Genomic DNA, 27,710 nt, shown 5'->3' with positions numbered 1-27,710 from the left:
CCTCTCCTAATTCCACAATTTTGATTGATTTGCAATTTAGATCTGAAAAAATAATAATACAAAGCAATCTTTTAGTGGCTCTATCTTTTGTTAGTGCAGTAACATGGAAATATGTAGCAGTACCCAGGCCATGTGTCCAGGCTGGAGGCAATCTCCTTATCTAAAAAACAGGTGCTGGTGTTTGTACTTTTTAGGTTGTTCTTAGTAGAAAGGACTGAATTTTACAGTCGGTCGCCTAGAGAGAGTTCATCTGTTTTAAATATTTCACGATCCCTAGTCTTTGGATTTGATTCCCTAAATGTGTCAAAAACAAATACATTTCAGGCTACCATTCTTATGAAATAAATTTTAAATGATGCCATTTAGAAAAGTCAGGGGAGACATAAAAGTAGCTAGTCAGCTCATTTTTAAATTTTAAACTGGATATTTCATATTTATGTTGCTTTCTTATTCTCTGAATGATGGATAACATTCCTTGATTCTTTTCCAAACCAGCTTGATTGTACAAGCCACAGATAAAGGGATACCCAGGCTTTCTAGTACAACTGTGATCAAGATACAAGTGACTGATACCAATGACAATGCCCCGGCTTTTCTCCCCTCTGAAGCAGTGGAAGTTGCAGAAAGTAAGTGTGGTGATTTGAAATATCAAACTTGTATAATATCATCTACCATTTTTTTCAGCTGGGTGCTATGTGAAATATAAGTACTAATCCTCAACAACCACATAACATAAATACTTTTTATCTTCATTTTACAGAATAGAAAATGGAGGGTCAAAAGTTAAATATCAAACGTCAAAGAAGTTAAAAGTTAAAGTTGGGATTTGCATTCAAACCAGCAGGAGGCTGGTTTCCCAAGGTCAAACCACCATTCCACACCGCTTCTTTTTGTGTATGGACATTGCTTAAAAGTGAAATCTCTATGAAGAGCATCTTTTGTTGACTGTGTTGCTCACCCTAAAGCTCCCCTGAGAGGAAGTGATGTTCTTAGACTAATAACTCTGTTAGTCTTTGTGTTGCTGAACTCAGGTCTGGCTGCTCACCACTCGAAAGCCAAATTCAAGAGGCAAGTGTTGGTAGAAAGGAAAGGCTGCTTTATTTCAGGAGGCCAGTAATTGGGAGGGGAAAACATACTTGTGTCCAAAGGCCAATTCCCCACTGCTGATCAGGGGGCAAGAGCTTCTAAAGGGGAGTTTCATGGGTGTATAGCCAGAGGGAGGGGACTACGTGCAGAACAGCACAGTCAGCTCTGAGGATCATGTTGAAATTGGTCATGTGGTGGTCTGATCAGCATCATCTTGATTGCTTTAAGCCCAGTTAATCTTCAGTTCCAGGGTCGGTTTGTTCCCATTTCTTTGAGGCTGATTCTCAGAATTGTGGCAGCTTATGTCATGGCTACAGACTGGCCATCATGTAGTTAACTTCTTCCATCTGGTAGAGGTTTCAGTATCTACAAAACAGCTTAAAGAATATGGCCCAGAATATTATCTATAGCCCTTGAGGAGGAGCTAAAGGTCCTTGACCATGCTTAATGACTGAACTATTATGATTTTGTCCTGTTTGACTACTTTTCCTTTGTTTCTGTATTTCCTCACTTCTCTGATTAAATTTATTCTTTAATTTTTCTTTCATTTTTTGGTCATGCCACGTGGCTTGAAGGATCTTAGTTTCCCTACCAGGAATTGAACCCGGGCCCTCAGCAGTGAAAGCATGGAGTCCTAACCACTGGACCACCAGGGAATTCCCTAAATCTATTCTTTGACTAAAGTTTTTCTACAGACAAAAGAAAGGGGGAGGACATGGGGGGCGAAATCTGTCCCAGGAAAGCCCCATAGGGTTCTGCTCAGTTTTATTTGCAGTACACTAATGACAAGTAATAAGTGAAGGGAGTTGGATGTTCTTCACACAGAGTTATCATTTTCCTCTAGTGTAAACTAAACTGCAACATTTGCAGAAAAATGTTACCACATTAATGGTAGAGATTGAAAATACAAAGTTTTACATTATATTCTGATTAGTCTTAATTGTTTGGGTCTCTGGGTTATATGAAGACTCCGTAGTCTGTGACCTCAAAGTTGTTCGTGGTCAATGGCTGTACTGGTAAAACCCAACCCAACTTTTTATAGTTGAAGTTGCAAATAGTGGCCCTTCACTATCCTCTCTTCTTTCACTCTTAATATCCAACTTCTTCCTAAAACGTTCCTAACATTTTGTTATGTTCACTTTCCAAACAAATTATAAACATCACTGCTCACAGAGGGCTATATTCCAGAAATTTTTATATATAAGGATACCTACAAATATTTTTAAAAATCTAAAACACTCTACCAATAAAAAATTGTCTAGTTTCGCCTCTCACCAATTGGATATATTTTTCCCAGCTTTTACTGAAGGTAAGAGTACATGCACTGGAATCAAAATGCAGCAATGTGCCCAGGATAAATACATCACAAGAACAAGCTGTATAAATCAAAACATACCGAAAGGGGTCAAGTGTGGTTGGTGCATGTCAAGAATGTTCAAATTTGAAACATGAAAATTATGAGTCTCCCACACAGTGGAACTATTCTGAATGCCTTGGCATCTTCTTTCCACCTGCACCATACCTGTCAGCTCCAAAACAAAGTCCCTGTCTTGGCAGTTTAGGCTAGAGAACATATATGACATGTAAGACATTTACCATGTCATCTATTTGTGATTTTTTTTGGTGAATAATATTAAATATCTGTTTTCATCACTAGTATGATATATGCTTTCTATAGTCTTGATAATTTTGAGAGTCAGATTTTAAGAGAAGGAAGCAGTGTGTGCCACTCAAAAGAAATAATTTTATAAAAATGAATACAAGGAACTAAGTATCTATTTCTAACTTCAGTATCCAAATATTTTCATTTAAATCTTGCCTACTTTTTGGAAATTTATGTTTTGTATTAATGTTTTGAGTAATAACCTTCTTCCCACCCACATCCCCATTAATATATGGTTTTGATATAGATACTATATAGTACAAATAAGTGGCTTAGAATGTTTCTTGGTGTTGGAATTGTGTTATAAATATATGATGAAAAGTGTAATATAAAAGTTGAATATACCCTACTTCCTCAATTCCATACTCAGTGGTAAATTTTCACTTTTATTGGGCTCATAAATTCTTCAGAGTTTTTGTTCAGTTCATAATGAGCCTTGTATGAGAAATCATGCCAATAAATAGCAAATCATGTTGGACTTAAAATCAAAATGCTTGGATTGAACTGTTAAAGAAAAATATTTCAAAGGATGAATTTTAATGGAGACTGACAGTGGTCATGACTATTTCAGATTCTTTGCCTGGTGTAATTGTGACTCAGATATCAGTTCATGATGTGGATTTGAATCCAGCTTTCATCTTCAGTTTCGTCAAAGAGAGTAATCCTGGAACTAAGTTCGCTATTGATCGGAACACTGGGGTAGTGGTGCTAGTGAAAACACTGGACTTTGAAGAAGCTACTGAATATGAGCTGCATATCCAAATTTCAGATTTGGTGCACCACACGGAGGGGACACTCATCGTCCATGTGCTGGACGTCAATGATAACCCACCAGTATTTTCTCAAGATTCTTACCAGGTAGATAACTTAAAGAGATGTTGAAACTGTAGCCAAAACTTGAAAGAATAGGGAATAATGTTGACACTAATTTAGACAAACAGACAGTATTCACTGTTTTTACTGCCTAAGTTGTTGCTGAGAGTTTTATATTTAACATTATGGAGGATAGAAGTACGTATGGAATTGAATATCACATTCAATTCAATTTCTTAGGTATGTATCACAAAACATCATATGAAAGTATGTCACCATTTTTCTAGTTTTTAGGGATTGGGATCCAGTTGTTCATAATCATTGGAACTTGCCTAATATTTGCAAAGCCACAAATAAGACAATAAGGTAGTTTGGATTATCTGCATTTAATTTGAGAAAACCTTTTCTTTCCTAGGCATATATTTTTGAATATATTGATTAACATTTTGCAGAAACAAATCATGAACAAAACTGTACAGTGTAAACTGTAGATTTTAGAGCATAGTGTATGTTTATAGGAGTAAGGACAATGATAGCATTCACCTAAGTACTTGGATATGGGCTCCAGGACTCTTGAATGTAACAAATGCAAGGTTTACCTGTAAACACAGGAGAGAAGCTAACCTAAGTAATGATCTTCTGTGAAGGCTTGTTAAATAATACAATGTCCATAATTATAAAATGTACAGTATAATAATACATTAGTAAATGCGTTAGCTGTCCTCTACCACACAGAAATAATTTTTAGAAGGAAAATTTTTCATAATAAAAATCAAAACTGAATGAAAAATTTTAAAAGTTTTTGTTTTTCTGAATTCTGGAACTACTAATACAATCTTCTTAATATGTCCACTCTATAAATTAATCTGCCTAAAAAAGTCAGGTTCTCTGTCCTTTCTATAAGCAAAATGAATAAAAGGGCCTCGGGTTCTGACCCTGTTCATGAAAATAGCTACAACCTTTAAGCACAGTGCTCATCTCCCTCTTTTTCCCTCAGGTCACCATTTCCGAATCAGTGCCTATGGGCCACATAGTGCTGACCGTGGTGGCCACAGATGTGGAAAGCAATGAGAACATTTCTTACAGGATCCTTTCTTCTTCTAAGGCATTTTCAATTGATCCTACAAATGGTGAGTTATTTATAGTGGCTTTAGCATTCATAGGTTTGAGTTACAGGGTGGAAACCTGAAATAATCCTTTCCAAATGTGCATAAAATAACCCCCCACCTCCATCCCCACATGCTGGTATCAAAGACACCACCTTCTTATTTCTCTTCACGTCAAATGTCGTGGTAGCAGATCCTGGTGCTATTTCTCTTCTCCAACATCTCAGTGGCTGGAAAGCAAAAGGAACTGATTAAATGCTGGCAAATGCACAGAAGTTCAGAGACCTCAGTATAGTAAATACCAGTTCATCTAGCCAACCAAGCACAGTTGAGGTAATTAGCCCAGGCCTCAACAAGAATCAAAATGAGGTCAAAGGGGTTCATTTAGAACTGAAGACTTCATGTTACCAGAGTTTAGAAGCTTTTTTTCCAAGCCAAGTACAAGAAGTTCAGTAACAACATCATATATTCAAAAATGACCAAAAAAACAAAAACAAAAAGGAAAATTATTTGAGCATCTCTACTAAGTGAAAACCATTGAGGCTGTTCTGGTTTCTTTGATGCCTCCCGAGGCTCTTCATTTTGTTATCAGAGATCAAGACATTTGTGGTTGTGAAATGCATTCAGGCAAGTGATTTCAGGTTAGAAAAGTTAAGCATTGTACAGAGAAAATTTAACAGCAAGTAGACATTAAAAGCTAGATTTGATAAAGATGAATAATTAGCAAAGTGCTGTCCCTAGCAGAGCACATGCTATGAAAGAACATGGCTGGGACACGTTACACTGTGTGTTCCCCGTCTCCACCCACCACTGCATTGTTTCACAAGTGAGAGCTGACTTAAAAGTCAAACTATGGATGATCGATGTTAATTAGGTCTACTCTGCTGATCACTTTGCAGTTACACAAATATCGAATCCTTATGTTGTACACCGGAAACTAATATAATGTTATATGTCAATTATATTCTCAATTTAAAAAAGTTAACCTCAGGATTACCTGAAGGGAGAATTTAGTCACAAAATACCAGTATGAGGCCCTCAGAGTATGGTAACAGGGAGAAGTAGGTAATGTTGCCACACAGCCTGTAGATGAATGGTTACTGTGTGGACTTGAACATGTCAGGAATTTGGCTTTCCTCTCTCTCTCTGTCTCTCTCTCTCTGCCACAACAATTTGCAGTGTGAGGTAGTCCCTCTGAGCACTCAATCCTGGCAACACTTTTGCTTGATATGCATTATCAACAAACTTTACATTGATTAGAATGTTTTTAAAATCTTGAATATTATCAGGTCAACTGAGTTCATGGTGGGACCCAAACTGAAATGTGGCATTTAAAAGATACCATTTTGTATTCTTTCTTTGTGACCATACTTAAAACACATTTTCCTTAGAAAAATATAGTTATATACATACTTATAAAAATTATATATTTCTATATTTAAGATGATAAAATGTATTACACATATTTCATCAATAGGGGAAAAATCCACTTGCTGAATTAAACAAGAGCTTTAGGAAAAGCATCTCTAGAATTAAGCAATAGTTGTAAGTCTGCATTATCATATTTACTATTTTCATTTGACTTGCATGAGTGCCATCCAGCATTTCCAGAATAAATATCTTTATGCCAGAATGTCTCTATACATGTGTCTATGCGTGGTAGAATGGGGTATAAATTATTCAAATAAGAATATATTTTCTTTAAAAAGTAATAATGGAACAATTTACTATACAAAAATAAAATTTTTTAAAAATTGTGGCAAAGTCATCTTCAAGCAGCACACATTTTTAATAGCGTGAATGCCATGAATATTATTTCTGAATCTTAAGTGTTACAAAAGTATAAATATGATAATCTAAATTTTCTGTTTGGAGTTACCTTTGGTTGTAACTAACAGATATCGTTACATATTAGTAAATATTTGCTGACTAAGATGATCATGAAAATTTTACTTCACAACATTGAAAGGCTATGTCTTGTTTTTCAGGCACAGTATATACTATCAATCCTGTCTTACTTCTGGATAGAAAATCAACAATTCGATTTCTTGTTGAAGCCAATGATGGTGGAATTCCTGACCTGAAGGCTGTTACCTTAGTGGAGATAGAAATACAAGATGTGAACAATTATGCCCCTGAGTTTGCAATAGAATATTATAATCTTAGCTTGAGTGAAGACACTCCAATTGGAAGCACACTTGTCACCTTTTCAACTGTTGACCATGACTGGACCCATGAAAACACTCATGTTGAATATTCCATCATCAGTGGTAATTCACAGAACAATTTCCATGTGGAAACTAGTTTCATTCATTCAGAATATACTTACAAGCAAGTTGGGTACCTGGTGTTGATTCACAATCTGGACAGAGAAGCAACCTCCAGTCATAAGCTTGTCCTTCTGGCATCTGACCATGGCTGCCCTCCACTGAGTTCCTCAGCCACTGTGTCAATAGTAGTACTCGATGTGGATGATAACCCACCTGCATTCAGCAGTCTGGAATATCATGCCCACATCAAGGAAGGTACCCCTCAAGGGAGTCCCATCACTGTGGTCTCAGCAAGTGACTGTGATGTGGCTTCACATGCAGAAATCGTCTACCACCTAATCTCTGGAAATGAGAAGGGGCATTTTCACTTAGAAGAAAAAACTGGAGTTCTTTATTTGATTAAACTTTTGGATTATGAAGAAATGATAAAATTTACTTTAACTGTCCAAGCTTCAGATGAAGAAAAGAAACATTTTTCTTTTGCAGTTGTGTTTGTCAATGTCCTGGATGATAATGACCATGCACCTCAGTTTATGTTCCCAAACTTGAACTGTGCTGTTCCTGAAAATCTTCCTGTTTTCTCCACCATATGTTCTGTAAATGCTTTGGATTTTGACGCAGGTCCTTATGGAGACTTGACCTATTCTATAGTTTCACCCTGTTCTCTCCCTCATGAGATGCCGTATGATCATGACCTCTTCCTCATTGACCCTTTATCAGGGGATATTCATGCTCAGCAAGTCCTTGACTATGAACATGACAAAAAATACTGCCTCACAGTTCAGGCCAAAGACAAGGGTGACTCAACAGCCTCCTTAATGGTTTGGGTGGATATTGAAGGGAGAGATGAGTTTGAACCCATTTTCACTCAGGATCAATATTTTTTCAACCTCCCAGAAAAGAGTAATGTAAGACAGTTGATTGGCAGAGTGGAAGCATCAGATGCAGATGCTGGTATTGATGGAGTTATTCTTTACTCTCTCGAAACTCCATCTCCCTTCTTTTCAGTAAATAAAACTAATGGAAATATTTATTTAAGTAGAGCCCTTCCCCTAATAAAAAGTCAAGTCAGCAAAGAAGACACCATCGAAATGAAAATAATTGCTCGTAGCCCCAAACTGGACTCCAAGTTTACATCTTGTACTGTTTTTGTGAATGTGTCTTTTTCCTCGGAAGGAAAACACTCCACAGAATCAGCTAGCAGCTTTTTGATCAGTCTCACTGTCTCCTTTTTAGTGTTTTTGTTACTTGTCTTCATTCTAATTGTACTGATTTTAAGACATAAACAAAAAGATGCAATAAACAATTATGAAGAAAAGAAAACATCATCATCCTTAGATATCAGTGTGAGACCGACCAGGGATGCCAGCACGCTGAAACCCTTCCAAAAAACTAATGAGAGTGATAATGAAGTAGTGCCCGTGGACTCCATGCCTGAATGGTTGAGTTTAACAAGAATTATGGAGAAGGACATTGCACATCTGTACAGGCACTCAAACTCCAGAGGTCACTATCCTGTGGAAGGAGAAACTGCAGAAGATAAGGAAATCCAGAGGATAAATGAGCACCCTTACAGAAAGGACTCTGACTCAGCTCTGAGTGATTGGGAGTCCAGGGTGCCAGACTCCGGCATTCCAACAGAGTCAGACCAGCTCTCTTGTTTGTCTGGGGAAACTGATGTGGTGGTCACTGCTGAAACAGCAGAAACCAGCCATACATTTGAGGAAGAAGATCAAGGAGAGGGCTGTGGCACTACCTATGTCCAAAATAACGTCTTACTCCAGCCTCTAAAGAAGAGAGAGGTAAAAGTGGGCATCCTGGTTGATGTCAGAAAAGAGGCCGTCTTTATTTCAGGTGATCAAGAAGCAGGATGCGCAGCTCTTTCAACCCAGAGAAACTCTGATCATGATGTAAGAGGCAACTATCACTGGGATTATCTCCTCAGTTGGGAACCCAAGTTCCAACCTCTTGCATCAGTATTTAATGATATTGCAAAACTAAAGGATGAGCACTTACATATGCCTGGCATTCCAAAGGAGAAGAAGTCTTTTGTTTTTCCACCACCTTTGATAACAGCAGTAGCCCAGCCCGGGATTAAAGCAGTTCCACCAAGAATGCCAGCCGTAACCCCGGGGCAGGGACTTCGTAAATACCCACACTCCCCCATTCGCTATCATCAAAGTTCTCTGCCGGAAGCCATGACGCCCAGTTTTTCTCCATCCCTTTCTCTGCTGACCACACAGACCCCTGCCATAACCCCGCTGCTGTCAGATGGAGAATTATTAGGAACACATCTGAGTGGTACATGCCATGAACCTAAAGCAGCAGATGAAGCTCAAATATAAAACAATTGTGATGTCAAGCACCTGCTCTCCATTGGTCATGAATGATTGGACAAAACATTCCTAAGTGAGCTCCTTGAGATTGGGTTCATTTATCTATGAGTGAGGGATATAATTTAGTCTAGGTTTTTAGAATCCTCTCATTTAAGTTTAGAGAATTTGTTTCAGTCTTAATGAGAAGTTACCCTGTCTTTTAACCTTTATGTTTTGCTCTCAGGACTCAAGTTTGTATATATTAAGTAGTGTATATTCTGTCACACCTGGTCTTCTGTATGGTTAGATTTCCAAAGGACACAGTGAACTTGGCTGACTGCCAAAACGTTTATATGAAAATAAATGAAAATAAAGTATACTGTATTCTGGTCACTTTAGTGCTGATTATTCTGCTATTTATAAAACAAATTAGTAAAGACTGAATAAAAGATGAGTGTAGGACAGAAAGTAGCAGAGAGGGGAAATTTGGAAGGATAAACAAGTTGTAAAGTGAAACAGTTTTCTGCAGATCTGATATACTTGGAGATGCATTTCCCCATTTTCCCCATAAGCCACACTTGGGGAGTTTAGCCATAATTTGAATTTACTATGGTGTCTTTTGGAAATCTAATGAGAAATTAAGAATGAAATTTATCATACCTCTGTGCCAAATAAGAAAATTATTCTTGACTAAATAAAACAGAAATGCGTGTTCTTAATGGAGAGCCAGTATTGATAAAAGCAATAATGTGTGGTTGTCTGCCATCGAAGACATATTTCCTTGGCCTTCTTTACAAATAAAATGATTTTTTTTTTCAATGCTCTGTCTTGTAACATGGTACGGGTACAGACACTAAACTCTGAAGATTAATTTGTGTATATTTCTTCATTTTATTTTCTTCTACATTTAGTAACTTTTGGTGAGAAATAATTTATCCACTCAATGTCAGTTTAGAAATTTTCACTCAGATAAAATTATGTTATTTGCTAATAATAAATTTCATAGAGTAATGTAGCAATACATTTTTTATGAAGATTTTTTTATATAAATACTCCTACTATAAAAGTTAAGAATGGATGTCAGAAGTCTTTCTACCATTTGTTTATACTCATATTTAGCTTCAACTGTCATTAGGCAGAACAGTTTGGCAACATGGTTAAAATAATTCTGTTTTGTACAACTACTGTTTCAGAAATATAGTGGTATTGTGTGGTGTCCATATATATATGTATATATAAAATGCTATCTCCTTCTGTTTGGTGAGCCTGAGAATCTGTCAGAGATTCTTATCCCCTCCAAGAAAGCAGAGCACATCCTGATGAGGCTGGTCCAAAAGTCATCCATGGTAGGCAACGTGGCCAGGCTTTGGAGTAAGAGTTTAGGATTCTAATGTCGAGTCTAGAGGGCATCTGGTGTGGTTTTCTTAGTAGTTAGTGTGGGATTCAGCTATAGGAATATTTCCTTTATGTTTTCTTTCAGTAGTCCTCATCTGTAAATTTATGTGGGATGACTAATGTCTCTTTACTGAAAAACATTGTAGGATGCCATGTTTGATATCTAGTTTTGTAGATAAATAATTCTAAGAGTTCCTATGCTGATTTTATCAAGTATATATTAGAAATTGTATGAAACATGAAGGTTTTTGGAGAAGTCTGGAATCATAGGGAAAGTGATTTAGTCATGGAATGCTTAAATATTAAAGGATGAATGCTTGTTTCTCTTTTTCTTCATGGCATCCGGAGAAGAAGATTTCATGGTTTTTCTAAAAAAAAAAAAATAATTATTACAGTGTTCCAATGTTTATTCTCGCCTTGATTTCCTTCGAAAGATTCCTTTGAGCATACGAAGAAATGCTCTACTGATTTTCTTTTCTTATTATACATGGAAGTTTTGTTTTGCAACAGAATTATTTCTAGGAAGCAAGAACATTCTGTTGTTTTTAATTAAACAGGTTCTTCCTTACTTATGCTTAAAAAGCTGTCTATCTAACTCTTCCATAAGTTATTTGCCAGTGATTTTATTCCTCATTCTGGACATGATTCTGCATTTTTTTCTAGACATTTAATAAAAACAGAAGACATGAAGAATTTAGAGTTATTCCTTCCCAACATCTAGTGGATTTTTAATTGATGACTTTATTAATACAGTATCCAAAGCCACACCACCGCCAAACGACTATTACAGTAGGGTTCAGAGTAAAAATGTGAACATGCTGGTTAAGTGTTTGCAGTAAATCATATGTCAGCCCTTTCAACTAGAGTGCTTTTTTCCTAAGTAAACAATATAATTTGTACAGTTTTCCTTCAAGTTTAATATTAACTTGCCTCATATGTTCTGTGTTACTTTGCTGATCTACACACCGGCTTTAGCACTCTGGAGGGGGTACAGAACTTGTTAGTGGAAAATCATATTAAGCCCCAAATGCATAAGCTATAAAATAAAAGACAGTTGTCTCTTGTGGAATTTTGCCTGCCTGAAATTCTGTACTTTCTCGTTGGCAGCCTTAAAAATACTGGTGTAAATCAGGACCAAATGGATATCAAAATTCCATGTCCTAGTAGTAATCATGGAGTTAGCTTCCAAAACAGATTCCCAGGCAAAGAAAGGGAAAAATGCGGCATCTTTAGGGATTTGATCATTTAACTGTTCTTTAAAAATATTATAATGCACTGTAAACTACCAGCTGCTTACAGGTGTGCACACTTGGTCCATGATAGATGTCCTGGTGAGACAGGGCTTGTGTTTCTCAGCACCTTTACCCTCAGTTTCAGAGTCCCCCTTTCTGTGTTTTCCAGAAGTTATGGTGATGAAAATTAATTATTAATTTAAAAATTCTTTCCATCCAAACATATGTTTTGTTACTTTTGTTTTGACCCTTTACACATACCTTATCTTTAAGTTAAAAAAAAGCAAGACATAACTAAGAAGATCTAAGATGTTAACCCACTTCAGAGCAATGAAAGATATGGAGTGAATGTGGCTAGTGGATTCTCACGTGATGTCATGGATAAGCTCATTGGGTTTATTTCCATTGAGCTCGAAACTATAGAGCTATCTGTTTGGTCATAGCTGGAGAGAGTTTGTATTGATAATCATTCTATCCAAGAGGGATGCCAGGACCAGGAAAGTTGCAGAAGTGTTGCTTATGACCCAAACCGAGCATTCCAGTGTGAGTCACTGAAAGTAGCTTTCATCCATTGTAAAGATGGAGGGAGAGAAGGAGGAAAAGAGAGAAGGAACAAAGGACAGAAGAGAAAATAGAGGATCAAATCTGAAAAGGAATAGTTTAGGGCATGGATAAAGAAATACAAGAAGGCAAAAGGGTAAGGACTTGTAAAAAGAAATTTTTAAGTGTAAAGATTTTGCTGAGTCACTTGCCCTTCCTGGTTCGTCTTGTTGAGGAATCTCTCTCTTTTTTAAGTAATTTCTTTTCTCCTTCTTATCAGCTCCTCTCAAGTCTCTCCCTCCATCATCTGAAAATTTAGGTTTATCAAGTTGTGAACCTAAAGCTAGGTGACAATGAACTAGAATGCATTTGACCATAAGCACTTGAATTTGTTGTGGGGTGGGTTTGTTTTTTTTTCTTTTTGGTGAATTAAAGAATTACAAAATCGGAATGATTGCCTTACCTTATTCCCCACTCTACATAACTTTGGCATTGCAAGAGCCACGATTTTAAGTTGGTGACTTCATACCAAATAATGAAAGTTCAGAAGGCAGTTGGGACAGAATATGGAATTTTAGTACCTAGTCTTTTTCTGGTAGCTCATCCTTTATAAAAATGAGCACTTGCTTGGTAATTGGGATTTTATATTAAAATGTTACATTTTATATAACTTTTAAGCCACAATATAGGCATAGTCGATAGTTTGTTCTCAAGTATTGTCAATTTTATTTGAATTCTGGTGACATAAATTATTTTGATTCCATATTCATCAAAGAAATCTGTCTGTTAGAAACAAAATTATGGCAATCGTAGAAAGAATCAACCCAAAATGACTGGAGTATCAGACTATTTCTTTCTCTTAGACACTTGGCACTTGGCTATTTAATGACAATTTAGCACTTCCTACTGTTTTGGTCTATATAACTTTCCTCATCTCACCCAATATATTTGCTAAGCCAAAACTGTGAAATGAGTAGTAGAGAGGAGAAAGCGTACCAAATAAATAGCAGATGCACAAGTGCATCTCTTGAGTGAGAAAGCCTTATTTTGGTTAGAAAACTAAATACATGGATTTTGTTGTTAGATAGTAAACCCTCAGGGCAAAGGCCTGGTCTCCACCTGTATTATGAAATACAGATGTTCTTAGAATGAATGAGTACATATGTGAATATGCACAGACAGGACCATAGTGTGAGGGTGAGATGCATAAGCCTTGACCCCATTAGGTGGGAATTCTAACATAGTTCTGTGATTTTAACCAATCATAGGAGAGAGAGAAAGTCAGTGTAAAGAGACTATCAAAATATTATAGAATATCTTATATAAAGTCAAATGACCAGGCAATTCTTTCTTCAATCTGATTTGTTTTCTCTTTCTCCCTTCCTTACAATATACATACATTTCTTGTGAGTTTTAGACATAATAGAAACAAGTTATAGATGACATTCAAAAGCATATTGTTTGAGACAGTGACATTACCTGACTAAGCACATTGGTTTAATTTAATTTCAGTTCCTGGATTAAACCACAACTGCCCTATGTCTAGCAGAATGAAGTTCTATCAATAAGAGAAGAGAATATAGTTCAGTAGATATGCCTAGAATGTTTACATCAAAACTTATTAAAATGTAAAATATAAGCAATATGAGGAATTTATGAAGGAAATTCTATATATGCATATATTTAGTATGTGTTAAAAGTGATATTTTAAACAAGTACAGATTATTTATCAATAATAAATGCATACTGGGGAATTGAGGGAGGAGGTAAATATGATGTATTTCTTCTCACACCATAAACAAAGCTGATTTCTAGCTGGATTAATGAGTAAAAGTTAAAATGAAACCATAAGGACTGGAAGAAAAGCATAGAATAGAGGTAGGAAAGACGTTTTTAAATATAAAAGCAATAAAAAGTATTGCTTTTTATTATGACAATAAAAAGTACTGTAACAAGTTATGAGAAATGATAATTGGGAAATACTTCATAGGTTTAATCAACAAATACTTAGTACCTATTGTGGACAAGTCATGGATCTGGGCTCTGGAGATACAGGAGTCAGGAGAATAGATAAAGCCAGTGAATTTATAGCATTTACTTTTTTTGAGGGAGATAAAAATAAAAATACAATTTCAAATAATGTTAAGTGTTATATGAAGAAAAAATTTTAAAAGCTATAAAGAAAAACAAAGACATTGATAAGGCTGTGGTGGAATACAACAGTGCAATCCTGGTTGAATCTTTGGGGGAGGTTTCTGATACGATGCTATTTGAACTGAATGAAGTGAATGAGCCATGCAAAGATCTGAGGGGAAAGCATTGAAGGTACATGTGTCAGCAAGCACAGGGGGCCTGGGGTAGGAGCAATTGGAGTGTTTGGAAAAGTAAAGCCAGAGTGGTCTAGAATTAGTGTGACAGGAAGAGTAGCATGAAATAACATCATGGAGGTAGCTAGAGTTCAGATTATGTAGGGTCTTGTAGGTTATGGTAAAAGGCTTCAGATTTTGTTCCAAGTGTTATGGGAAGTCATTGGTGGCTTCTGCTCAGAAATATGATATTATCTGATTTACATTTTTGAAGAGTAACTGGCTACTTTGTGAAAAATAGACCAATGCAGAGGTGGGGAGCAGGTTAGTGCAGTAATAGTACCCTAGTCAATTGACTATTGCAGTAATCTCAGCTGGTGATGATTGTAGTTCATCTGGGCTGTTATAAGTGGAGGTGAATAGAGTCAAGATATATATTGGAGGAAATGTTGCTAGTTCTTGATAGTGAATTGGATATGGGTATGGAGAAAGCTAGACATGAGTCCAGGGCTTAAGAGAGAATTTAGGGCTATAGAGAAAAATTGCAGTCATCAGATTATGGATAGTATTTAAAGTCAACTGGATGAGATCAGTGAGGAGTAAATGTAAATAGAGAAAAGATCCCAAGACTACCTCTTGGTCCTTACCAAGAGGTCAAAAAATAAAGAAGATCCAGCAAATAAATCCCAGAAAAAAACAACGAGTGAGAAAGAATAGAAAATCAGGAGACTTTGATACTCCAAATTCCAAGTAAGGCAAGTGGTTTACGTTCTGGTTAGGGCAAGATAGCAACATCAGTGTAGATTTTAAATATTCTCAAATGACCTTACAAAACAGAACAAGTGAAGTCATTCCTACAAATTCTATAATATAAGCAGGCAAAACAAAAGCACCAATTATTAGCAGTAGCAGCAAGGAGCAAAGGAGGAATTTCCAACTTTCTTTCAGCCAGAGAACCAGTAATCTCCAACAAGTACAGGCCTATGCAAGAAAGATCTATCCTTGGAAGAGAAACCTAGCAGGAAGGTCTGAGAATAACTGTCAAAACTGGGAAAGGGTTACAGAACACCCACTTTGTAGATGAATGTAGAAAGACTAAAGTGAAATTAGACTATGCTGGTGTGTCCAAGTTCTCAGAGCTTTCAGAAATACACAACCAAATTGCCTTCTAAAAGAGCAGAACCCCACACCAACTCTCCTGAAAGTAGAATTCAAATTCATATGACTAGTAAAGGGAAAGAGGTCCTAGATACAAAGGGGGAAAGGGGACCAGAGAAACTAGAAGGTACAAAAAAACCCTTATTTATAAATAATTTGCAGAAACAAAAGAAGAGGGGGTCCTAGAACCATGAATCTAGGAAAGCTATTCTGGTCTGTCATCACCCTTATACGGTAATATTCTAAAATAAGGAAAATCCATCGCAATAAAACATGAGCAACAGAAAATAATTGCAGTATAAAATATATTGTAAGCAAAAAGACTAATTCTCTGAATGATGTACCAATGGACAGTGAAGACACACTAGAACAATTATGGCTAAAAGATCAAAGAAAACTGTGACTTAATATTTCAAAACTAGCTAAAAGAAATTAAGAAAACACTTTTTAAAACACTGTAAAGTTTGCATAATCAATCAGAAAAGACTAGCTAAAAGACATTAAAAGAAAGAGCTAAATGAATAATTAAAAATAAAAGAAAAAAATCAGAAGACTAAATTAGAAGGAACAAAAAGTTAATAGACACCAATGAAATGATAGTAAGAGAAAAAGAATGAAAAGAAAAAAAATGGAAAAATTCAAACAGAATTTTTTAAAATGAGTAAAAGAATTAGAGATGATAGATTTAGCAGACTGGAAAAAATGATTCAATGTGTGTATAAATTTCATTCCTTAAGAAGAAAACTAAAGAAAGCAGAAAAAACATAATTTAATAACACTTTCCAGACATAAAACAAAATTTGAATTTACATATTGAAAATGTATACCATGGAAAAATCAACCCATGTTAATACTAACATAGATTTTTTAAATCTATTGAGTTTAAAGAGAAAGAATATATCCTTTGGGCTTCCAGATAAAAGAGCCAAGTGACTTACAAGGTGAAGAGATTGACTTACTTTTCAACAACAGTATTTTAAGCCAGAAGACTGTGGGGTAGTATATTTAAGATACTTAAAGAAAATGTAAGCCAAAAGTTTGTATCTAGCTGAACTTACCTTTAAGTATACATATATCATCAATGAGGCTGTGAATGTACAAGACCTCAAGGAATATTTCTAAAGAATCAACTAGGGAATGAATTCTGGGCAAGGTTCACCATAAAGATATTAAATATATTTAAATGTAGAGCTGATAGTGAATATAAAGGTGGTAGTATAGTATCGAATATATACTTAATATATGCCCTGACAATGTTTTTAAATTACAACTTTAAAAATGGGGAAAGAAAGGAAGAGTACATGGAAATAGAATGCTTGTCAACTGCCTTATAGTTCCTAATTGGGAGTAAAAGGTATTAGAATTAGAAAGTAGAAGAAATTAAAGGTAAAAACCAGACATTATTGAGCTATAAAACAAACAAAAAGATACCCATGGAGCTTATGAATAAATAAATCTGGTTCTTTAAAAGTCAACTAAATTAAATCAGTTAAATATGAGAAAATACAAAACTAGAAAATAGCATATAAAACTAGAAAATAATATACAAAATAAGAAATAGAAAGAGGGAGTAATAATAGCTGTCAAAAGAAAGAAGTTAAATCAAAGGAGACTTTTCTGCAAACTCTATACAAATTCATTTGAAACTCTAAAAGAAATAATTTTCTAGGAAAATACAATTACCAAAATTGACCCAGGTAAACATAGTTTAAACAGAATGAATTTAACAGATTAAATAAGGATGTAAAGAATCTTCCCCACAGATATTTCTATAGTGAAATTTTACAAAATCTATAAAGATTAGGTCATCCAAATGCTATTTAAACTATTCCAAAACATGAAAAAGTAAGGAAAATAATAGATTTAATACAGAATTAATATCAAAACCTGAAAAATAATGTACAAAACAGAAAAATACAGTCTATTTTCACTTATAAATAGGTATGCAATTCTTAATTAAAATATTATTAAAAAGAATTAACATTACATGAAATGGCCATCATCAAAAAGTCTACAAACAACAAATGCTGGAGAGGGTGTGAAGAAAAGGGAACCCTCTTGCATTATTGGTGGGATGTAAATTGATACAGCCACTATGGAGAACAGTTACTTAAAAAAATAAAAATAGAACTACCATACGACCCAGCAATCCCACTACTGGGCATATACCCTGAGAAAACCATAATTCAAAAAGAGTCATGTACCACAATGTTCATTGCAACACTATCTACAATAGTCAGGACATGGAAGCAACCTAAGTGTCCATCAACAGATGAATGGATAAAGGAGATGTGGCACATATATACAATGGAATATTACTCAGCCATAAAAAGAAATGAAATGGAGGTATTTGTAATGAGGTGGATGGAGTTAGAGTCTGTCATACAGAGTGAAGTAAGTCAGAAAGAGAAAAACAAATACAGTATGCTAACACATATATATGGAATCTAAGGGGAAAAAAAAGGGCCATGAAGAACCTAGTGGCAAGACGGGAATAAAGACACAGACCTACTAGAGAATGGACTTGAGTATATGGGGAGGGGGTGGGGTGAGATGTGACAGGGTGAGAGAGTGTCATGGACATATATACACTACCAAATGTAAAATAGATAGCTAGTGGGAAGCAGCCGCGTAGCACAGGGAGATCAGCTCGGTGCTTTGTGACCACCTAGAGCAGTGGGATAGGGAGAGTGGGAGGGAGACTCAAGAGGGAGGGAATATGGAGATATATGTATACATATAGCTGATTCACTTTGTTATACAGTAGAAACTAACACAACATTGTAAAGCAATTATACTCCAATAAAGATGTTAAGAAAAAAAAAAGAATTAGCAGTACATGAAAAAATTTACACCATAACATGGGAGACATTTCAGAAGTACAGAGATGATTAATTATGAAGAAATCCATCAATATAATTCATCATTTTAATATCCTATGGAGAAAAAATAATATGAACATTTTCTTAAATGGCAAAAAGGCACTTAACAAAATACAACATCTATTCTGAACAACACTTGGTAGTCATGAATGGACACTTACATATTATGAATACTTCCTTAAAATGATAAAATCACATCTAATCCAAAAGCCAGTATCTTCCCCAGAGATACTGAGATACTCTAGATCCTTTGTTGCAAAAGCCAGGAACAAGACAGTATGCCTACTATCTCCACCAAAATCTAATATTGTAGAACTTAGTCCACAGAATTAAACAAGAAAGCAATTAGAAAAAAGAATTTGAAAGAACAAGGTAAGACTATTTCTACTTGTAGACTATGTTATGTATTTCTGGAAATATCAAATTAATTGATGGAAAACTATTGTAAACAACAAGAGAATTCAGTAAAGTTGCAAGATATAACATTAATATACAAACATCAACTCAATACCCTTCACATATATGAATAATAACCAGTTAGAGGATGAATGGAAGAGAAAACTTCATTTACAATAGAAAAAAATCTAAGTAAAATGTTAATTAAAAAATACCTAACATTCATATGAGGGAAGTTATAACATCTCCTGAAAGACACAGAGGAGGCATAAATAGATGTTTTTTAATAGACTCAATGTTAAAAAGATGTCAGTTGTTCCTAAGTAAATTTATAAATTTAACCTGATCCCAATACATATACCACTTTTTTTCTGGAGTTAAATAACTTGATTACACAATTTATTTGGAAGAATAAACAAGCCAGAATAACTAGGAAACACTGAAAAATTATGAGCTGTGTGTCTGTATTTTTGTGTGTGTATGTGTATGTGCATTAACCCTACCAGATATAAAAATATATCTTAAAGTTCTCTATAATAAAATAAAGTGTTATTGGTGCATGACTAGATAGACTAATGGAATAAAATAGGAAACCCAGAAATGAATCCAAGTGCATGCAAAGCCTTCCTGTAATGATGAATTGTTGTATACCAATTCTCCTGCTGAGAATAAGTAAAAAGCTGAATAAGGATAAGAAGAATAAGGAGAAAAAGAAACAGTTTTTTTGTATATGTGTGTGAGAGGCATCAGAGAACTACCAAGCCAGTGAACACTGGAGGAACCATGTGCCTGGAGAGAACAGAAACACAGAGAGGTATACCTGATAGACTGTATCTCAAACCCTCTTGAGATGGAGTGAAAAATGTTAGCTGCAAGGTTGAGAAGATAAAGCAGCTACTGGAAATTTTATGGGGACAAATATTAGAGTTAAAGGCCTACCAAGGAGGAGGGGCTCATTGATAAATACATCAGTGAATAAATTGGAACTCCTAGAAAGCTGTCCCAGGAGTAGGGGTAAATCAGAAAAGGCAAGCCCTCACAAAATCTGTAGCCAAACTTTGAATAAAATCAATTACATATTTGTGTATGGTGATCTGTCTGTACTCTAACTGCTTGCCAAAAGTAATATTTAGTCCCCTATAGAGAATAAAATCATTCAGAATCTTTGTGATTATTCATAACAATACCCAACCTTGAATAAAAAATGGTTAGATGTACTGAAGAAAAGGCATATATGATCAAAACTAAAAGAAAAAAATTATAGTAGAAACAGACATACAGGAGATCCATATATTGGCATTATCCCACATGGACTTTAAATAACTCTTCAAGAAATTAGATGCCATATGGAGAACTTCAAGAGAAAACTGAACTATAACAACTATAAACTAAACTATAAAAAACTATCTTTAAAGTATAAAAAAGAAAAAGGTAATTCTAAACTATAAAATACAACTGCTACTTCACACTCCCTAGGATGGCTATAATAAAAAATACAGATAATAGCAAGAGTTGGTGAGGTTGTGGAGAAATTGGAATTCTCATATATTGCTAATGGGGCAGTCTCTATGAAAAACAGTCCAGGAGTTCCTCAAAAATTTAAACATACATAGAGTTACCATAATTACCCAGCAATCTCACTCCTAGGTGTATACTCAAGAGAAATGAAAAGTTATGTTCATACAAAAACTTGCCCATGAATGTTCATAGCAGCTTTATTCATAATAGCTAAAAGTGGAAATAACCCAAATGTCAACTAACTGATAAATAGATAAATCAAGTGTATATCCACACAGTGGAATATCATTCAGCAATTAAAAGGAACTAAATATGGACACATGCTACAACATAGATGAATTTGAAAGGGTTATGGGAAGTGAAAATATTCAGCCACGAAAGAATACATTGTATGATTCTGTTTATGTTTAATATCCAGAATAAGCAAATATATAGAGGCAGAAAGCAGATTAGCAGAACCTAGGGATAGGAGTGTTGGGAGAAGATGGGGAGTGACTGCTAATGAGTATGGGGTTTCTTTTTGGAGTCACCAAATTGTTCTAAATTTGATCATGGTGATGGTCATATAACTTTGTGAATATACTAAAAAACATTGAATTAGACATTTTAAGTAAGTGAACTGTATAGTACATGAACTATATCTCAATAAAGTTGTTAAAAATACAATAATTGAAATAAAGAACTCAATAAGTACATTTAACATCAGATTAGACAAAGATGAAGAGAGTATTAGTAAATTAGAAAATAAATCAAAAGAAAATATATAGACTAAAACACAGAGGGATGTTTGAGAAATACTGAAAAGAGAATAAAAGATGTATGGAATGTGGTTTAAAGGTCTAACATATGTGTAATTGAAATTCCAAAAGGATAATGGAAAGAATAGGTCAGAAGCAATATTTGAAAAAGATGGTGGCTGAGAATCTCCCAAAACTGACATTAAGTCACAATTCAAAATGTGCTAGAAACCCCAAATATGATAAATAAAAAGAAAACCATAATCAGGCACATCGCAGTAAAATTGCTGTAAAACAAATGGAAAAATATTAAAAACATTCAAAGAGAAATGACACATTACATTCAAAGAACTGAGTATATGGAAATATAACATAGGATACAGGCAGCATATCAAATTAGTGAAGAAAAGAAGTTTGAAGTGGGGTTGGGATAACTAGAGACCCACGTGGAAAAAAGATTAGATTGATCTATTCTTCATACTACACACCAGGATAAGCCGTACAAATAAATACAAGTAAATACTAGAGGAAAACCTGAGTGTATACTTTTATAAACTAGAATGGAAAAATCTCCAAGAGTCAGAATCCAGAAGCAATAAGGGACATGAGTGATAAATTTGACTAAAAAACATTTTGCAATCACAATGTTCAGGAGGATGGATTCTCTGGCCCCATGTTCAACATTGTGTTGAGAGGTAGGACCGTGTGATTGGTAAACACCTGGTGGAAAAAGGCCAATTCCTGAAATGAACAGATGTCTATCACCATAACACAACAATTTAGATGTAGTTTTTCACATTGCATGTTCACTTATAAAACTAATTTATAAAGCTAAACCATAAATTTACCAGCTTTAAGTGCTATTTCACAGAGCAGAGTTTGCTGGTATAAGAAGCAGAAGGTTAAAACTTTACAATGTTAGTAACTGAATCTTTATTTGGTCTTTAAACTTGGATTTTAATTTTTTATTTTTAATTACCTTATTTCTTTTTCTGTCATTTCTAACCCATCATTCATTTTTCTCTTCAGCTAATGCAATGGATGTAATTTTCCTATTAGAATATTACAGTAGTTGTCGACAATGAGACAAAACTTAGTGGTCTTTGATTATTTTATAAAGTTTTAATTTTTTAATTTAATTTATTTAAAAGTATAGTTTCTATTTCTTATCTAAAAATTCTGGGAAATCCCTATACTACATGCAAATTACTGAAAGTGTGTGCTTAATTTTATAAAATAGACAAATTGAAAGTCATGAAAATAAAAGACTTCAGATTATTGTCAAATTACATGTCATATAAAAGGGAAATGTATTAACCTTTGTGAACTTAAATAAATAATAACTAAACTTTATTGAGTGTTCATTATGTGCCAAATACTGTGCTAAATGTTTTATGTGTACTATATTTTGTTTAATCTTCAGAATAACCCTTTAGTGTAGATACTAATATGATCCCTTTTTACCTGTAAGGAAACCATGACTGAAAGAGTGAGTAATTGGAAGAGCCTGGAGTCCAACTCACTGGTGTTACTAGAAGCTCTTCTCTTAACCCCTTCACTATATTGCGTCACACTTGGAAGTTCCTTAAGAATATCTGGTTTTGGGGCTTCCCTGGCGGCGCAGTGGTTGAGAATCTGCCTGCCAATGCAGGAAACACGGGTTCGAGCCCTGGTCTGGGAAGATCCCACATGCCGCGGAGCAACTGGGCCCGTGAGCCACAACTACTGAGCCTGCGCATCTGGAGCCTGTGCTCCGCAACAAGAGAGGCCGCGACAGTGAGAGGCCCGCGCACCGCGATGAAGAGTGGCCCCTGCTCGCCGCAACTAGAGAAAGCCCTCGCACAGAAACGAAGACCCAACACAGCCTAAATAAATAAATAAATAAAAGATTAAAAAAAAAAAAAAAGAATGTCTGGTTTTTAAAAAATCATAAACTTCTATTGACCCCGTTTAAAAAATCCTTTAAGATGTGCAGATCATGTTCAGCAAATGAGCCATATGGGAACTGGGCAAGTGGTTTGCCTTGTGTTGGGTTTTACAGTCACAAGAGATTGACAATTTAGGGAGTATTCTACAGGCACAAAATAAGTATAATTTTCTTGATTCTCACCTGTTCTTACATACAAAAACTTATATAAAAAATTAGAACCAATAATATTTTTGCCCAAAATGGCTCTGAAAGTTTGCATATTGCTTCAGTCTCCACTGCAAACAAATAGTAAGAGATAAAATGTTTTAAGCCAAAGTAAAAATAAAAATGATAGAGGTTCAAAAACAGGATAATCATCTCCATGGCAATATACAGTAAAGTTGAACATGTTTTATCCTATAAGCTGGTTAATTCCATTTCTAGGTGTATATGCTAGAGAAAAATATCCCAAGATATTGAACAAGAATAGAACAGAAACTCAGTGCAGTGACCATGGCTGAAGTTTGGGCTTCCTGGGCTGCTCCAGGAAACAGGCATTGCTAGACATGGACATGCAGAAAAGTGCTAAAAAGATTTTATGTAAGATGAAAACCATAATTAGGGTAAGTGCTTCAAGTCAGGGACTAAGTAGGGCTGCTGAGCACCCTCCAACACATAAAAGGATGGACAGAGGTTACTGATCACCTGGGACTTTGGCTGTTAGTAGCTGGGGAATTTGACAAACAGAAGGGTAAATACTCGATGTTATTATGAATGAGAACACATTTGCCCACAATTCAGTGATTATTCTACAATATCCAATATTGCTCAGAGACTTAAGCCTTTGAAAGTCATTATAAGAGCTGATTCTGGAATCAGCATTCCCATAAATGTCAAGAGTGATTTTAAAAAGATCTCTTATATTACTATTTTAAAGTGTACATGTAGTTGTATATAATGCAGTAAGACCAGGAAAAAGAAATAAGGTACACATTTGAAAGAAAGAGACAAAAAAGTCTTTATCTGCAGAAAATGCCACTCCTTATACAGGGATTCCACATGTAAATTATTAGAATTAATAGAGAATTCAGCAAGTTTGTGAATACAAGATCAGGATCAAATATCATTAACATCCTTATATGCCATCAACTATCAACTAGAATATGTAATAGATTTAAAGCTCATTCACAATAACAATGAGGACTATAAGGTATTAAGAATAAATCTACAACATTTTGAAGACATTTTGGGGAATTTTAAAAACATTATTGTGGGAAATAAAAGACCTAATTAAATGAAAGTATACAGTGGAGGGGGATACTCAATGAGCTGAGTATCAATTCTCTATGAATTCATCTATGAACTCAGTGCAATTCAAACAAAAGGCCAATGGACATTTTTGTATTGGATCGTATTTGTATTGAATTGGACAATGTTATTAAAATATTCATATAAAAGAGCAAAGACCCAAGAATAACAGAGATAACGTTGAAGAAGAAGGAAGGACGAGGAGGGAGGAGTCAGTTTTCCTACCAGATATAAAGAGATGGAATAGATTAGAGAGGCCTAGAAATAAACATAGGTATGGAAACCTCATATGAAGATGGCTTACTAAATACGGAAAGGGTGGATAATTTAATAAATGGTGCTGGGGGGAGGAGCTTCAGGATGGCAGAGGAGTGAGATTGGAGATCGCCTTCCTCCCCACAAATACACCAGAAATACATCTACATGTGGAACAACTCCTACAGAACACCTACTGAAAGCTGGCAGAAGACCTCAGACTTCCCAATAGGCAAGAAACCCCCCACGTCCCTGGGGAGGGCAAAATAATAAAGAAAAAACAGAGACAAAAGAATAGGGATGGGACCTGCACCACTGGGAGGGAGCTATGAAGGAGGAAAAGTTTCCACACACTAGGAAGCCCCTTCACTGGTGAAGATGGGTGGTGGGCAGGGAGGAAGCTTCAGAGCCACGGAGGAGAGTGCAGCACTGGGGGTGCAGAGGGCAAAGTGGAGAGATTCCCACACAAAGGATCAGTGCCAAACAGCACTTACCAGCCTGAGAGGCTTGTCTGCTCACCCACCAGGGCAGGTGGGGGCTGGGAGCTGAGGCTCGGGCTTTGGAGGTCAGATCCCAGGGAGAGGACAGGAGTTGGCTTCGTGAACACAGCCTGAAGAGGGTTAGTGAGCCATAGCTAGAGGGAGTCCGGGAAAAAGTCTGGACCTGCCTCAGAGGCAAGAGACCATTGTTTTGGGGTGCGTGAGGAGAGGGGATTAAGAGCACCACCTAAACTAGATCCAGAGACAGGTGCAAGCCGCGGCTATCAGCATGGACAAGAGAGATGGGCATGAAACGCTAAGGCTTCTGCTGCAGCCACCAAGAAGCCTGTGTGCAAGCACAGGTCACCGTCCACACCTCCCCTCCCGGGAGCCTATGCAGCCTGCCACTGCCAGGGTCCCTTGATGCAGGGACAACTTCCTTGGGAGAACACACGGCACACTTCAGGCTGTTGTAATGTCACTCTGGCCTCTGCCACGGCAGTCTCACCCTGTATTCCAAACCCCTCCCTCTCCCCGGCCTGAGTGAGTCAGAGCCCCTGAATCAGCTGCTCCTTTAACCCCAGCCTGTCTCCGTGAAGAACAGACACCCTCAAGTGACCTACACACAGAGACAGGGCCAAATCCAAAGCTGAATTCCAGGAGCTGTGTGAAGAAAGAAGAGAAAGGGAAATCTCTCCCAGCAGCCTCAGGAACAGTGGATTAAATCTCCACAACCAACTTGATGTGCCCTGCATCTGTGGAATACCTGAATAGACAATAAATTATACCAGAATTGAGGTGGTGGACTTTGGGAGCAATGATATATATATTTTTTTCATTTTTCTCTTTTTCCATTTGGCTGACAGGGTCTTGGTGCTCCAGCTGGGTATCATGCCTGTGCCTTTGAGGTGGGAGAGCCGAGTTCAGGACATTTGTCCATCCAGAGACCTCCCGGCTCCATGTAATATCAAATGACAAAAGCTCTCCAAGAGATCTCCATCTCAACGCTAAGACCTAGCTGCACTCAACGACCAGCAAGCTACAGTGCTAGACACCCTATGCCAAACAACTAGTAAGACAAGAACACAACCACACCCATTAGCAGAGAGGCAGCCTAAAATCATAATAAGCTCACAGACACCCTAAAACACACCACTGGATGCAGTCCTGCCCACCAGAAATACAAGATCCAGCCTCATCTTCGAGAACACAGGCACTAATCCCCTCCACCAGGAAGCCTACACAACCCACTGAACCAACCTTAGCCACTGGGGGCAGACACCAAAAACAACAGAAACTACGAACCTGCAGCCTGAGAAAAGGAGACCCCAAACACAGTAAGTTAAGCAAAATGAGAAGGCAGAGAAACACACAGCAGATGAAGGAGCAAGGTAAAAACCCACCAGACCAATCAAATGAAGAGGAAATAGGCAGTCTACCTGAAAAAGAATTCAGAGCAATGATAGTAAAGGTGACCCATAATCTTGAAAATAGAATGGAGAAAATACAAGAAAAGTTTAACAAGGACCTAGAAGAACTAAAAAGCAAACAAACAATGATGAACAACACAATAAATGAAATTTTAAATTCTCTAGAAGGAATCAATAGCAGAATAACGGAGGCAGAAGAACGGATAAGTGACCTGGAAGATAAAATAGTGGAAATAACTACCGCAGAGCAGAATTAAAAAAAAGAATGAAAAGAAGAGAGGACAGTCTCAGAGACCTCTGGGACAACATTAAACACACCAACATTAGAATTATAGGGCTCCAAGAAGAAAAACAGAAAAAGAAAGGGACTGAGAAAATATTTGAAGAGATTATAATTAAAAACTTCCCTAATATGGGAAAGGAAATAGTTAATCAAGTCCAGAAAGCACAGAGAGTCCCATACAGGATAAATCCAAGGAGAAACATGCCAAGACACATATTAATCAAACTATCAAAAATTAAATACAAAGAAAAAATATTAAAAACAACAAGGGAAAAATGGCAAATAATATACAAGGGAATCCACTTAAGGTTAAGAACTGCTCTTTCAGCAGAAACTCTGCAGGCCAGAAGGGAGTGGCAGGACATATTTACTTTAAATGAAAGGGATGAAAGGGAAAAACTACAACCAAGACTATTCTACCCAGCAAATATCTCATTCAGATTCAATGGAGAAGTTAAAACTTTTACAGACAAGCAAAAGCTAAGAGAAATCAGCACCACCAAACCAGCTTTACAACAAATGCTAAAGGAACTTTTCTCGGCAGGAAACACAAGAGAAGGAAAAGACCTATAATAACAAACACAAAACAATCAAGAAACTGGTAATAGGAACATACATATTGATAATTA

At 36.1% G+C, this 27,710-nt stretch overlaps 1 protein-coding gene across 1 annotated transcript in view; it reads left to right on the top strand.

The window, feature by feature from the left end:
* Positions 1–14,424, top strand: part of DCHS2 (dachsous cadherin-related 2) — a gene marked incomplete at its 5' end in the record, with an annotated part of 183,220 nt that extends 168,796 nt beyond the window's left edge. Inside the window, 4 exons of the mRNA XM_082391612.1 lie at positions 496–626; positions 3,321–3,607; positions 4,560–4,692; positions 6,657–14,424. Coding sequence (XP_082247738.1) covers positions 496–626; positions 3,321–3,607; positions 4,560–4,692; positions 6,657–9,283 — 3,178 coding nt within the window. The 3' untranslated portion in view covers positions 9,284–14,424. The remainder of the gene's footprint in view (positions 1–495; positions 627–3,320; positions 3,608–4,559; positions 4,693–6,656) is intronic.
* Positions 14,425–27,710: the final 13,286 nt, after the last annotated feature.

This window comes from Balaenoptera borealis (genome assembly GCF_965194805.1).
Source record: "Balaenoptera borealis genome assembly, chromosome: 4".
NCBI classification, from domain to species: domain Eukaryota; kingdom Metazoa; phylum Chordata; class Mammalia; order Artiodactyla; family Balaenopteridae; genus Balaenoptera; species Balaenoptera borealis.
This window is presented reverse-complemented; position numbering and strand designations above follow the sequence as displayed.